The 14,565-nt window shown below is 48.8% G+C and overlaps 1 protein-coding gene across 2 annotated transcripts in view; it reads left to right on the forward strand.

Moving 5' to 3' along the window:
* Positions 1-14,565, forward strand: part of USP40 (ubiquitin specific peptidase 40) — a 132,839-nt gene that overhangs the window by 99,819 nt on the left and 18,455 nt on the right. For both annotated transcript variants that reach the window (XM_077272376.1, XM_077272375.1), the window contains exons 21-23: positions 12,108-12,194; positions 13,355-13,391; positions 13,985-14,052. In XM_077272376.1, the coding sequence (XP_077128491.1) occupies positions 12,108-12,194; positions 13,355-13,391; positions 13,985-14,052 (192 nt within the window). The remainder of the gene's footprint in view (positions 1-12,107; positions 12,195-13,354; positions 13,392-13,984; positions 14,053-14,565) is intronic.

Raw genomic sequence — 14,565 nt, forward strand, 5'->3', positions numbered from 1 at the left:
ACGCCAGTATTCTACTTTTTGCAGTCGCCTCCTTTTCCCACGCCGTGTTGGCTAGTAATTTAATAGGAACGCTATTTACTATATACAGACTTCCTTGAAAAAGGCAATGTATGCCGAAACGTTGGAATTTTGATGTCTGTTATTTTTCTGCTGGCCGCCTAATAAAATTCCTATTTGAGAGTAAAGAATTGTGGACTTGTTGAGTGCCGAAGGTTCTTCTTCATCATATTTGATTCTAACAATAGGGTCATAGAATCTTTCGCGAAGTCATCCTTTGAAGCGGCCTCAGCTAGTCTTTGCCCGGCCTTCGCTTCCACTTGGGTTTCAAAATCCATATCCAAATGGGCCAAACAACTCCGTCGGGGCAATCTGGACTGGGCTCCGCCCGGACAGCTGGGGGAACTTACCAACCAGATTTCTCACGCGGGTGAATATGTGGTCTCAGCCTCCCTGGATGCCGCGTCTTGTGCGGCTCAGGCATCCAGCAACGCATTTGCCATCCGCCGGACCGTTTGGCTCAAGGCCTGGCAGGCGGATTTGTCTTCCAAAAAGTCCCTTACCAGCCTGCCTTTTCAGGGGTCTCGTCTCTTTGGTACTAAGCTGAACCAAATCATTAAGGACGCCACCGGGGGCACAAGTTCTCTTCTTCCCCAGGCTAAACCTCGTCGTCCTCCTAGATGTCAATTTCGGTCTTTTCGTCGCTTCGCGGCGTCAAACTCCTTTCCCCAGCAGCAACAGAGGCCACAGGCACGTCAGGAGAAGAAGACAGTATCCTTTAGGCCCACTCCTTCCTGGCGTCCTCGCTACTCCCAGGGTAGATCCTCCTGGTCCAGGACTGGAAGATCCACCTCGGCATGACTCTCGGCAAGACCCCAGCCCACCTCCCAGGCTGGGCGGCCGTCTCCTCTTCTTCAGGGACGTCTGGATCTCCTCAGTAGAGGACGCATGGGTCAGGGAAGTTGTATCCTCGGGATACAAGATAGAGTTCGTTTCATGACCCCGGGATCGTTTCTTCGAATCCCGACCTCCAAGAGACCCCGCTCTAGTTCTGGATTTCTTCGGAGCCATCGCTTCTCTCCTCAAAGCCGGGGTAATCGTTCCCGTCCCAGAAAAAGAACGGTTCACAGGTTTCTATTCAAACCTTTTTGTGGTACCGAAAAGACGGCAAGGTTCGTCCCATTCTGGATCTCAAATTGCTGAACAAGAGTTTTTCTGAAGCACTTCAGGATTGAATCCCTTCGTTCGGTAATTGCTTCCATGGAGGCTCAGGAATTTCTGTGTTCCATAGATATTCAGGACGCCTACCTCCATGTCCCAATATTTCCGGGACATCGCCGATTCCTGCGCTTTGCGGTGCTCCAGGAACATTTTCAGTTCGTCGCCCTACCGTTCTGTCTTGCAACCGCCCCAAGAGTTTTCACGAAGATCATGGCGGCACTGATGGCCATCTTGAGGGTCAGAGGCCTGGTTCTGTTTCCATACCTCGACGACATCCTCATCAAGGCTCCGTCCTTTTCTCAGGCTCACAAAAGCCTGTCCATCGTTCTCGACACCCTAGCCCATTTCGGGGGGCTGGTCAACCGGAAGAAGTCCTGCCTTATTCCTTCTCAGCGCATCATCTTTCTGGGAATGCCCTTCGACACTCGTCAGAGCAAAGTCTTTCTTCCCGAAGACAAGAGATCCATCCTTCGTCGGGGCATACGCTTGCTCCAGGGTCCTTGGCTTCCCTCCTTCCAATCGGCCATGAAGGTTCTGGGGAGGATGGTGGCAACATTGGAAGCGATTCCCTTCGCCCAATTTCATTCGCGACCCCTTCAGCAAGCCATTCTGTATCAGTGGGACAGGTCTGTCTTCTCCCTGGATCGTCCGATCCGACTCTCTCCCCGGGTCAAATGGTCTCTCAACTGGTGGCTGGCGTCCCCTCTCATCTCCCAGGGCAGGTCCTTCCTTCCAGTTCACTGGCAAGTGGTGACGACGGACGCCAGCCTGCTCAGCTGGGGTGCGGTGTTTCGCCATCTGACTGTTCAGGGCCGTTGGTCGGCACAGGAGTCAACTCTCCCGATCAATGTCCTTGAGATTCGGGCCATTTTTCTGTCCCTCCGCCACTGGGAAAGGATTCTCAGGGGCCTACCAATCCGAATCCAGACGGACAACGTCACGGCTGTGGCTTATGTCAACCATCAGGGGGGACTCGGAGCTCCTTGGCCCTTGCCGAGGTATCCAAGATCCTCCTCTGGGCAGAGGCAACGGTCCCGGTGATATCCGCGGTGCATATCCCCGGCGTGGACAATTGGACCGCCGTCTTTCTCAGCCGCGAGGGTCTCGCGGCAGGAGAATGGTCCTTTCACCAGGAAGTCTTCCATCAGATTTGCCTTCGATGGGGGACTCCGGACGTGGACCTCACGGCGTCTCGAACAAACAGGAAGGTTCCTCAGTTCGTCTCCAGGTCTCGCAATCCTCTTGCAGTGGGCGTCGACACTCTGGCCATTCCTTGGTCACAGTTCGCGCTGCCCTACCTGTTCCCACCCCTTCCCTTGCTTCCCAAACTGTTGAAAAAGATCAAAGCAGAAGGGGTGCCGGTCATTCTGATCATCCCGGATTGGCCCAGGAGAGCTTGGTTCGCAGAGATCGTCAACCTTCTTGCGGACGCCCCCTGGCGCCTTCCATACAGGCCCGATCTGCTGTCTCAGGGTCCGATCTGCCACCCGAATTCTCGGTCGCTCAGTTTAACGGCGTGGCTGTGAAGACCGCAGTCCTAAGAGCGTCGGCCTTTCAGACCGGGTGATTCACACCATGATCCAGGCTCGGAAGCCTTCGTCTTCCAGGATCTACTATCGTACCTGGAAGGCTTACTTCCGTTGGTGCGAGTCCAACCGCGTTTCATCTATGTCCTTTTCCCTGCCTTCCATCTTGGCCTTCCTTCAGGCAGGACTGGATTTGGGCCTTGCTCTTAGTTCCCTAAAGGGCCAGGTTTCTGCTCTCCATCCTTTTTCAGAAGACTTTATCTTCTCAGCCACAGGTTAAGACCTTCCTTCAAGGAGCAGCCCATGCTGTCCCTCCATATAGGGCCCCGGTGAATTCATGGGATCTAAATCTGGTACTGGACATTCTGAAGGTTTCCCACTTTGAGCCTCACAGGGAGAGTCCCCTGTCAGTCCTATCGTGGAAGGTTTCCTTTCTTGTGGCCATCACTTCTATCCGCCGCGTTTCCGAGTTGGCGGCCCTCTCTTGCCGACCTCCGTTCTTGGTCATTCACCAGGACAAGGTAGTCCTCAGGCTTCCGCCTTCCTTCCTTCTTAAGGTGGTTTCCACCTTCCACCTCAACAAGGACATCGTTCTACCTTCTTTTTGTCCAGCTCCGACTCATCCTCTGGAGCAATCGTTGAACAAGCTGGACCTTGTCAGGGCAGTGAGGATCTACCTGACTAGAATGGCCGTTTTCCGGAAGACAGATTCTCTTTTCGTCATTCCTGATGGCACACGTAGAGGGGTGCCGGCTTCCAAGGCGACTATCGCTCGCTGGATCAGAACGGCAATTTTGGAGGCTTACCGGGTCAAGAACAGAGTGCCCCCTCCTGGGATAAAGGCTCACTCTACCCGGGCAGTCGGCGCCTCCTGGGCGGTGCACCACAGGGCTTCCGCCCTACAGCTTTGCAAAGCGGCAACCTGGTCTTCCATCCACACGTTCGCCAAATTTTACAAGGTCCATACCTACGCTTCGGCGGACGCCAGCCTAGGCAGAAGGATCTTGCAGGCGGCAGTGGTGAGTCCTCTGACCTGACAGAAGTCCTTTTTTCCCACCCTAGGGACTGCTTTGGGACATTCCATGGTTCCTGTGTCCCCCAATGAGAGGCGATAGAGAAAACAGGATTTTTGGTTGCTTACCGTAAAATCTGTTTCTCGGAGCCTCCATTGGGGGACACAGCTCCCTCCCATGTTTTTCGCTGTTCTGTGTTCTATACTGTTCTCATGTTTACAGTTCTCATGTTTGTGGTTATGCTTCAACCTTACTGTTTTTCTCCTACTGCTTTCTCACTAACTGAAGAGTATAATGCCAGTCGGTGGGGTGTACACTGCAGAGGAGGAGCTAACTTTTTTTGTGCATAGTGTCAACCTCCTAGTGGCAGCAGCATACACCCATGGTTCCTGTGTCCCCCAATGGAGGCTCCGAGAAACAGATTTTACGGTAAGCAACCAAAAATCCTGTTATTGCTGGCATCCGACATCTGCAATCCTTACTGATTGCTAGAGTGTGGTGTATAAGTATGGTGTACGTGGAGTTGGGAAGGTATTTTTTCCTAATATGAGGCAATTATGAGATGTTTACCTTCCAAAGATGAACTTACGGTGTGTCTACCTTGATGCAGGAAAGATATATATCTTGTACCATGTTTTTCTATCTACCTTGATGATCTTTCATCTGTATTGTCATCTATATTTCCATTTTTTTTCTCCCTTCTCCTCTCCACTCTCCTCTCTCTTGCTTATAGACGTGTGTATATATATATATGTATATATTGTAAGATAATGTAAGACTATTCCTACTGAGTGTATTGGGGGACACTCGCTTGGCCGCGACATTCAGCACACGGGCACGGGTTTTTAAAACAAAACAGTCTATCTGGTTTATTAGGGTATCATAAACCACATCGTGAACAGTCCATTTACACACTGTACTAGGACATCACATCACGTTTCATATCCTCAGTCTGTAGCAACTAAACATGCTGGTCCTCTCTTGACCAGCTGCAGTGGGTTACAACACAGTTCATGGAACATAACAAGCACCATCAGACAATGATACCTTATGGGAGCTCCTGCTCCATCTGCTGACTCCTTGTCAGTCCGCTCTCCTGGGGAAACTGCCTAACGGGGTTCACCAACTTGCCTGGCCGGCACACATCAGTCAGTCCAGAGCCACCGAAGGCCGGTAGCTTCCCCAACGCCGATCATCCAGGTCCACAGTCTCTCAGGTGCTCCAAGAAGACTCCACTCGCAGGAGCTTCTAACACAGACTGTGCCGGACCATGATCACACTGTGTTCTTCAGAACGTCCATCCCACCTGGGACCGTTCAACACAGAGGCCGTGGCCTGTCTGGGTGCTATTCAGGACTCAGTCCAACACCACAGGCCACCAGGTCCAAGCCATGTGCTTTCCAGGAAGCCTCCTCCCAGGTCTTCCTACACGGGGCACACAGCCCATGCACAGGCTTCCAGGACCTTGCACTTGGACCATTCAGATCCAACACTGGAACCACACAGAAGACCACGTGACCCACACCCTGGTCAGGTTATGTACCTGTAACCACACCCACAGTAATGGATCACCTGGGCTGGTCACGTGATCCTGACATTACTGCAGGTCAATTCTCACGGCCTCAATACGACTCCGTGCACATACCGGGGAGACCATGCAGCGCCCCCTACCTGTTACAGGGGTCACTATATATATATAGATAGATAGATAGATAGATAGAGAGATATATAGATAGATAGATATATAGATATATATATATATAGAGAGAGAGAGAGAGAGAGAGATATATATATCTTTTTTTTTTTTTTTCAGTGAATAAGATATCCAAAAACCGTTTCCTAAGTTTTGTATAAGGTCCACAAATGTCTGATGCTATACGGTTGTTCTGTATGGGATCCGATTTTAATTTTTTTTGTAGCCTATCTATAGACTTGTACAGGTCTCATCCAAAATGTGTAAGCGTATAATGCATGCTGCAATTTCTCCTACGCCTCATTGGGGGACACCATGGGTGTTATGCTGCTGCCACTAGGAGGACACTAAGTAACACAAAGAATAGCTCCTCCCCTGCAGTATACACCCTCCTGCTGGCTCTCAGTGAACCAGTTCTTGCTTAGTGTCTGTAGGAGGCACTTGGGTCTGCTTTCAGACCCCACCGTTTTTATTTTAGCTTTTAACTTTTTATTCTATTTTTCCTTAATGGAGCGAATGGGGGCGACGGTTCCTTTCTAGGTTCCGATCTCCCCCGAACCATCAACAGGCAAGTACGTGGAGCGTCCCTCCCGTATCCTTTCCTGCAACGTTGGATGCCAGCCCTGAGCTCACCTTACGGGCGACGGTTCCTTCGCGTTCCGATCTCCCCCCTCCATAGCAGGCGACCACATGGAGTAGCCCTCCATCTATCTCTCCCGGAGCCAGGTGCATAGCCGGACATGATATATATGGCGTCCGTGCAGCCCCTTCTCTGCATCACCACTGATCTAGCGGATGACGCATGGCGGCAGAAGCTCTCCACCCCCACCCTGACTATGGCGACGGTGGATTGAGCACCGGCCCACCGCATCTACCGTGAGTACACTGCGGGGGCCGAGGCGCTAGGGGGGTCCTGGTCCCTGGGGTATGGGAGGTCCGCACCTTAAGCCTGTGTCCGTGGGTGGTCCGTAGTGCGGCAACCCCACGAAGGAGTGCAGCTAATGATGGCGCTAATAGCGGTCGCGGCGCTGCAGGCCACAACCGCAGAAGAAAGAAGAAAAAAAACAATACATTTTCCCTCAATACAGGCCAAAGTTCTGGCCACGCCCACCGGCAGTTAGCCCCGCCCACTTTTCCTGGCACTTCTCGTTCCCTGTGATGAGCTCACACTTCCTGGTCTCGGCGGCCATCTTGGGACACCCACAGCCCTGATGCTGCAGCACTGCTCCAGCGTTTCCTATCACAGTCCTCAGGACTACCGTTTTTCTCTGCCTACACTGCGGACCTGCCCTGGGGACTCAAGACACAGGACCTGGGTAAGCTGCAGATACATAGCTTAACCCTTCCCCTGCTAGTAAGCGCTTTCCTCCAGGCTTTACTATGTCTCAACCAAAGCCTCACAAAAAGTCTGGGAAAACCCACACTGTATTTTTCGCTGCATGTACCTCTTGTAAGGTATCATTACCCCTGGGTCACAATACTGCATTGTGCACAGCTTGTGAACCGGTGACTGCTCAGGAACCACCTGTTGCTGATACTGAACCCACTGAGCCTGGTCCCCCTGAGTGGGCTACCTCCCTTTCCCGGTCTATGGCATTTCTGGCAAAAGCGTTAGACTCGTTCTGAGACCCTTCCTCTAACCAGGGCACTAATACGGACGACGCTTCCGATGGTCAGAACCCCTCGTACTCCAGGGGTCGTACCTTGCCAAGGAGTTCTCACTCTTCCAGGAAAAGGACTCATGCCATATCCCCAGACCATCAACGGTTTTCGGGTTCTGACAGCTCCATTTCTCGCTCCCCTTCCATTGGGGCTAGTAGAGAACCTGTTTCAGAGGACGATTCTGACACGTCCCTAGTTTAGGAATTTCATCACGATCAGGAGACTCTCGACTCTCTAATTGAGTCAGTGAATAAGGCTTTGAGACTTGAGGAGGAACCCTTATCTAAAACGGATCATGCCGTGTCCTTTAAGAGGACCAAACGAGCTCACAGAGTGTTCGCCACTCATCCCGAGTTTAAGCAAATTGTTGAATCTCACAGGATCCGTCCAGATAAACGATTCACAGGGCAGAAGCCCATGGAGTCCAAATATCCCTTTGCCCAGGATCTAAGAAAAGATTGGTCACAATCTCCCCCAGTAGATCCTCCGGTATCGCGCCTGGCTACGAAATCTGTTTTATCCTCCTCGGAGGGCGCCTCTATTAAAAATCCAACCGATCGTCAGATCGACAATATGACGCGTTCAGCCTTTGAAGCCTCAGCGGCCGCACTCTTTCCATCTTTTGCCACTACGTGGGTGGCTAAGGCTATGACCCACTGGGCTGAGGCCTTGTCTTCAGCAGTACTGGATACCAATCTTCCCCCCGAGATAGCAGACCTCGCTACTCAGATAGCCAGAGCTGGAGATTTTGGAGTGACCTCGTCCCTGGATGCCGCTGACTGCGCTTCTCAAGCAGCAGCAAATGCCATCACCATCAGGAGATCCTTATGGCTCAGGGACTGGCGTGCGGATTCTACTTCCAAAAAGTCATTGACTTCTCTCCCATATCAGAGCGGTCGCCTTTTTGGTGAAAAGCTCGACCAGTTAATTTCTGACGCCACTGGAGGGAAGAGTAAATTTCTTCCACAACAGAGACCCTCTCGGCCCTTTTGGAACCTGCAACTGGTCCTCTACTTCCACATTTCCCGGTTCCGGCCGGGCACAACGTGTAGACAGAGGTTCACAGGCCTCTTTTAAGCCTTCCCCTTCATGGAGAGGCAGGCCAAGGCAGCCGGGATCCAGAGGCGCCAGAACGGGCAGACCTTCCACACAGTGACTCCCTGCGGTATCCGGGGAACACCCTCAAAGTAGGCGGCCGCCTGCTTTCCTTCAGTGCCGCGTGGCTCTCGGTCGTTCACGACGAGTGGGTCCGCGATCTAGTGTCCTCCGGATACAAGATAGATCTCTTATCTCGTCCTCCAAACCGTTTTTCCTGTCTTCTCCCAGGGCAAAATCATCAGTTCTTCAAAGCTATAAGCTCTCTGAGAAAAGACGGAGTTATTATTCCGGTTCCTCAAAGCGAAAGGTTTCAAGGTTTTTATTCAAACCTCTTCATTGTTCCAAAGAAGGACGGTACAGTACGGCCCATACTGGACCTAAAACTGCTGAACAAGTTCGTCAGGGTACGACGGTTCCGGATGGAATCGCTTCATTCTGTCATTGCCTCCATGAAAAAAGGCGAGTTCCTGGCGTCTATAGACATCCAGGACGCATACCTCCACATTCCTATTTTACCTTCTCACCAAGGGTTTCTTCGCTTCGCAGTTCAGGAAGATCACTTCCAATTTCGCTGCTCTGCCCTTCGGCCTCGCCACCGCTCCCAGGGTATTCACCAAGGTCATGGCGGCTTCCGTGGCCATACTCCACACCCGAGGAGTGGTGGCGCTCCCGTATTTAGACGATATCCTCATCAAAGGCCCCTCTTTCTGCTCCTGCAAGTAAGCCGTGGCCATCACAATAGATACCCTTTCTTGCCTGGGTTGGAAGATAAACTTCAAAAAATCTTCCCCAGTGCCGGCTCAGCGAGTTTCCTTTCCAGGAATGATACTCGACTCGTCCCGGGGGTTGGTTCTTCTTCCCCCGGAAAAGATCTCAGTCTTACAGCGAGCAGCTCAGAAGCTCTCTCAGCCTCGCTCTCACTCTCTGCGCTTCAGTATGAGAGTCCTCGGCAGGATGGTAGCAACTATGGAGGCGGTTCCATTTGCCCAGCTACACCTCCGTCCTCTACAGCATGCCCTCCTGGCTGTTTGGGACAGGAACCCGTTCTCCCTAGACCATCGGTTCCTCCTTCCCCAGCGAGTCAGACAGTTTCTCAGGTGGTGGACATTGAAATCCTCCCTGAATCAAGGGAAGTCTTTTCTTCCAGTACACTGGCTGGTTGTGACGACAGACGCCAGTCTTCTAGGCTGGGGAGCGGTGTTCCTTCATCACACTGCTCAGGGCCGCTGGTCCCCCCAGGAATCACGCCTCCCAATCAACATCTTGGAAATCCGGGTGATCAGGCTGGCACTTCTCCAGTTCCATCCCTTCCTAGCAGGTTGCCCAATCAGGATTCAGTCCGACAACGCCACTGCAGTGGCATACATCAACCGCCAAGGGGGAACCCGCAGCAGGGCGGCCATGACAGAGGTAGGCCACATCCTCCGATGGGCCGAGGAAAACCGCTCAATGATCTCTGTGGTTCACATCCCGGGAGTGGACAATTGGGAGGCAGACTTCCTCAGTTGACAATGCCTCGACTCTGGGGAGTGGTCTCTCCATCTGGAGATCTTCCACCAGATCTGCTGTCGTTGGGGAACCCCGGACGTGGATCTGATGGCCTTACGGCTGAATTCCAAGGTTCCCGACTTCATGGCTCGGTCCCACAATCCGGCAGCCATCGGGGCAGACGCTCTTGTACTCCCGTGGCATCATTTTTGGCTTCCATTCATATTTCCCCCGCTTCCTCTCCTGCCGAGAGTCATCAAGAAAATCAGAGCGGCGAGGGTACCGGTAATCCTGATTGCGCCAGATTGGCCGCACCGGGCGTGGTACGCGGAACTAGTTCAACTAGTTGCCGACGTTCCCTGGCGATTAACGATTCACGCAGATCTGCTATCTCAAGTCCCCTTATGCCACCAGAACTCAGAGGCCCTGTGTTTGACGGCATGGCCGTTGAGTCCTGGGTCCTAACCCAGGCAGGTTTCTCTCCAGAAGTCATAGCTACCATGATCAGCGCTACAAAGCCTACGTCTATGCGTATCTATCATCGCACTAGACTTTCTTTTCATGGTGTAGCGACCGAGGACGTTCTCCTCTACATTTTTCCATCCCTTCCATTCTTTAGTTCTTACAAACGGGTTTGGACTTGAGTCTCGCCCTTAGTTCTCTCAAGGGGCAGAACTCAGACCTGTCTGTTCTCTTCCAACGCAGGATTGCCAACAGATTACAGGTCAAGATGTTTATTCAGGGAGTCTCCCATCGGGCGCCCCCCTATAGGATGCCGTTGGAACCATGGGATCTTAATCTGGTCCTCGGAGTCTTGCAACAGGCTCCTTTCAAACCTCTACAGGAGGTTTCCCTGTCTCTTCTTTCAAGGAAAGTTGCTTTCCTAGTTGCGGTCACCTCTATAAGACGAGTCTCCGAGCTGGCTGCTCTGTCCTCTCAAGTTCCTTTCCTGAATTTTCATCAGGATAAGGTGGTTTTGAGGACATCCCCCTCTTTTCTACCGAAAGTTGTATCCTCTTTTCATCTCAATGAGGAGATTGTCTTACCGTCACTCTGTCTGGCACCAGTCCATCGCATCGAGAAGGCCCTTCACACACTGGATTTAGTGAGAGCTCTTAGGAGATACATCTCACGGACAGCATCTTTCCGCAGTTCAGATGCCCTATTTGTGCTCCCAGAAATACCGAGGAAAGGGTTTCCCGCTTCCAAGGCGACAATAGCCAAATGGATCCCTTCGGCTATTCAAGAGTCCTACCGAGTCAGAAGTCTTCCTGTCCCATCAGGGATTAAGGCTCACTCCACTCGGTCAGTGGGTGCGTCTTGGGCCATCCGGCACCAAGCTTCGGCAGCACAAGTTTGTAAGGCTGCAACTTGGTCCAGCCTGCATACCTTTACAAAACATTACCACATTCAGTCTCAAGCCTCGGCAGATGCGACCGTCGGCAGACGAATTCTGCAGGCGGCTGTGCCGCATCTGTAACTTGTGGGTGCAAGTAGCAATTGCAGTTAATTGTTTCCCACCCAGGGACTGCTTTAGGACGTCCCATGGTCCTGTGTCCCCCGATGAGGCGTAGGAGAAAAGGAGATTTTTGTGTACTCACCGTAAAATCCTTTTCTCTGAGCCAATCATTGGGGGACACAGCATCCACCCTGTTAGCCTATTGGCTTTGGTTTTTGTTGAGTTAACTTGGTTTTTGACATATTTCATCCTTGTTAAATATTAAGCTCCTACTGCTTTGTTACCGAACTGGTTCACTGAGAGCCAGCAGGAGGGTGTATACTGCAGGGGAGGAGCTATTCTTTCTGTGTTTACTTAGTGTCCTCCTAGTGGCAGCAGCATAACACCCATGGTCCTGTGTCCCCAATGATTGGCTCGGAGAAAAGGATTTTACGGTGAGTACACAAAAATCTCCTTTTTTTATTTTTTTAATGCGCACTTTCAGTCTACGTGAAAAACCAATCTCCTTAACAGCCAAATCGAATAACATTTGTCTGCATGTTGTCAGTTTTTCCACGGACAGCACTCTGAAAAGCCTAATGATGTGAATATAGCCTTTTAGTCAATGGGAGGTACAGAAAATCCAAGTACTTTCACTGGTCTATTGACTTTAATGCTCTATAATATATTGATATTGCTAGTATAGTGTTGGTAGATAATAAATGGAGGCATCTAGGTACCTTGTTCACATTGCATTTGTACATCACACAATAACTAATAGGTTACAGTACCCCTTCTAATGTTTTCTTTCTGATTTATGGATGTAAATGAATGGCAAGATTGGGCACCATTGAGCTCTCATTTTGGAACTTAAGTCTCAGATGGCTCTGATGAACCATTGGAAATATGAGTGTCCGCACTAAGCAATGAGAACCTGTTGTATTAGCTACATTATTTGTATGTATCCACAGGTCTTCTTATCTTTTATCCTTGGAAGTGATCTTCAGGAGGGACAGGAACAAGACATTATCCTGGATGAAAGTCTAACAGTAAAGAAGGTATATCTTACTAAATGGAAATCATTTGCAGTCCCTTTCTAGTTCTAGATGTGCTCTGGGGTAGATTTATTAAAGGGAATCTGTCACCAGTTTTTTGCCACCTAATCTGAGAGCAGCATAATGTAGAGACAGAGACCCGGATTCCAGTGATGTGTCTCTTACTGGGCTGCTTGAGGTAGTTTTAATAAAGTTACTGTTTTCAGTAGGAGATTATCCCGAGAGGACTAGTAAATCTGTTGCCATGTAGTCCTCTATATTCTTGAGCTCTGTATAACTCTGCTGTGCAAACAGAGAAAGCTGTTATTACATCTCATACAGGAGTAGCCCAGAACAGGCGGGTTACTCCTGTGTGAGACATGTAGACTGCAGAACGATTACAAGTTGCTTCAGGAGACAATCATTTTCACTATATACTGCAATACAGCTGCATTGAAGTATATAGAACAAAGGATCGCAGCTTCAAGTTAAAAAAAATAAATAAATAAAATTCAACTTTGAATCACCCCCTTTACCTAGATTAAGAATAAAGTAATTAAACAAATTATTATATTTCATATTTCATAAGTTTGCTCTGTCAAAATATAAACTTATTTAACTTGTAAAATAAATGCTGTAAAGTAAAAAAAAATATTGAGACTCCAGAATTACTGTTTTTCAGTTGTAGCACTTTCCTAAAAAAAATAAAATGAAGCAATTATAAAAACACCACGTGATCCCCGCAAAATTAAAGCTCACCACACAAAAAAAAAAAAAAGTCTTTATATAGCTCCATTGACCAAATCAAAATAGTTATGAATCTCAGATAATGGCGAGACAGATAAACAATTTTTAATTTATAAGGTTCTAAAAGCAAATTCTAGCCACTAAAATCTAAAAAATAACTGTGCAATTTAGCAGAGATACCAATAATATGGCCCGGAAGAGTCATTTTACCAGAAATGAACATCCCAAAAGCAAAACTCAAAAAGTGTCAATTTTTTTTTCTCCTTCACTATTTCATCCCATTTAAAAGAAATTCTCCCAATTTTTATCAGTGTATTATATGGTGAAATGATTGCTGTCATTCAAAAGTAAAAGAAGTGCATTGTCAAAATGGCTGAGTTTTAGTCATCAGGTCGTTGCATGGAGTTTATTACTTATTTAATTCTGTTTTGTTTCAGTGCTTGGATCAGATGCTGCTGAGAGCAGGCTTACCAGGTGAGAAATGAAAATGTGTTAAATATAAGAATTACATGTTCCCCATACCCCTTCCCCCAGCAACCTGATGTGTGTCACTTTGTAACGGTACATAGATACATGTTGCCACTTTGACCCCAGATCAGCACATTCTATATTATCTTAGTGTTCCAGGTATATAGATCATACAGCGCCGATCACCTCTGATCCATAATACAGGCCAGAAACTTCTTTAATTTTTTTATCGAGATCAACTAAATGGATAAACCATATAATGAGGATGATAGGATGAATCTAAGCTTTAACCTTTTTATAATGTTCATTAATGTTCATTTAGGAAAAGTATAAAAAGCAATTTTGCATAAAAAATGTCAAAACGGACTATATTCCATGAGGTTTTGTATATGGCGGACCGTGCACAATAGACAGTAGACAGGTTATACATACATACACATATGGGTTAATACGACATAGGAGCTATTTAAACAAAAATCTTTTTAATAATACTTCTCAGGGTCTCGAAATTCCTCAACATCATTCAGTTCAGTAAAGCTACAATTTTAGTTTTGAAGCTTTTGATTCATTTTAGCTTTTTTTTCCTCCCTTTTTTTTAGGGGACGCAGGCTGGCACCTAAGAAAGATGGACTGGTGTTATGAAGCTGGAGATGCTGTGACTGAAGAGGTACAGGCACCAATTGTTGCTTCCTTTGTATACTGTGACTTTCACATTGTTTTGTTCCTTTTTATCCTTCTTTGTCATCTGTCATGTCGTTTCTTCCTATGATTCCTACATATGCGCTATATGCACTGTCAACATTTTAAAAGGGATTTACCAGTCTTACTAAATTGATGACTGATCCAGTGGATAGGTAATCAGTATAACATCAGTCGAGATCTGACACCGCTAGTCAGTGGCTAGCCGCTCCGCAGGCAGTGGCCAGATGTAAGCAGTGGCCAGATCGAAAGAGCACAATGCAAAAAGGAATAGGCGCTGAGCTTCAGTTTCTGGAAACGGACACCGCGTAGTGAACGGATCTATACTATTCAAAGACCTTCACTGTCTACATCTGGGCACTGCCAGAACTGAAAACAGCTGATTGTTGGGGGTGTCGGATATCGGCCCCCACCACTATTATTTTAATTACCTATGTGAAGGACAGCATATATTTCAGCGCAAAAAAGGAGGTACCTAAAC

The sequence above is a fragment of the Ranitomeya variabilis genome, chromosome 7 (assembly GCF_051348905.1).
Source record: "Ranitomeya variabilis isolate aRanVar5 chromosome 7, aRanVar5.hap1, whole genome shotgun sequence".
NCBI lineage: Eukaryota > Metazoa > Chordata > Amphibia > Anura > Dendrobatidae > Ranitomeya > Ranitomeya variabilis.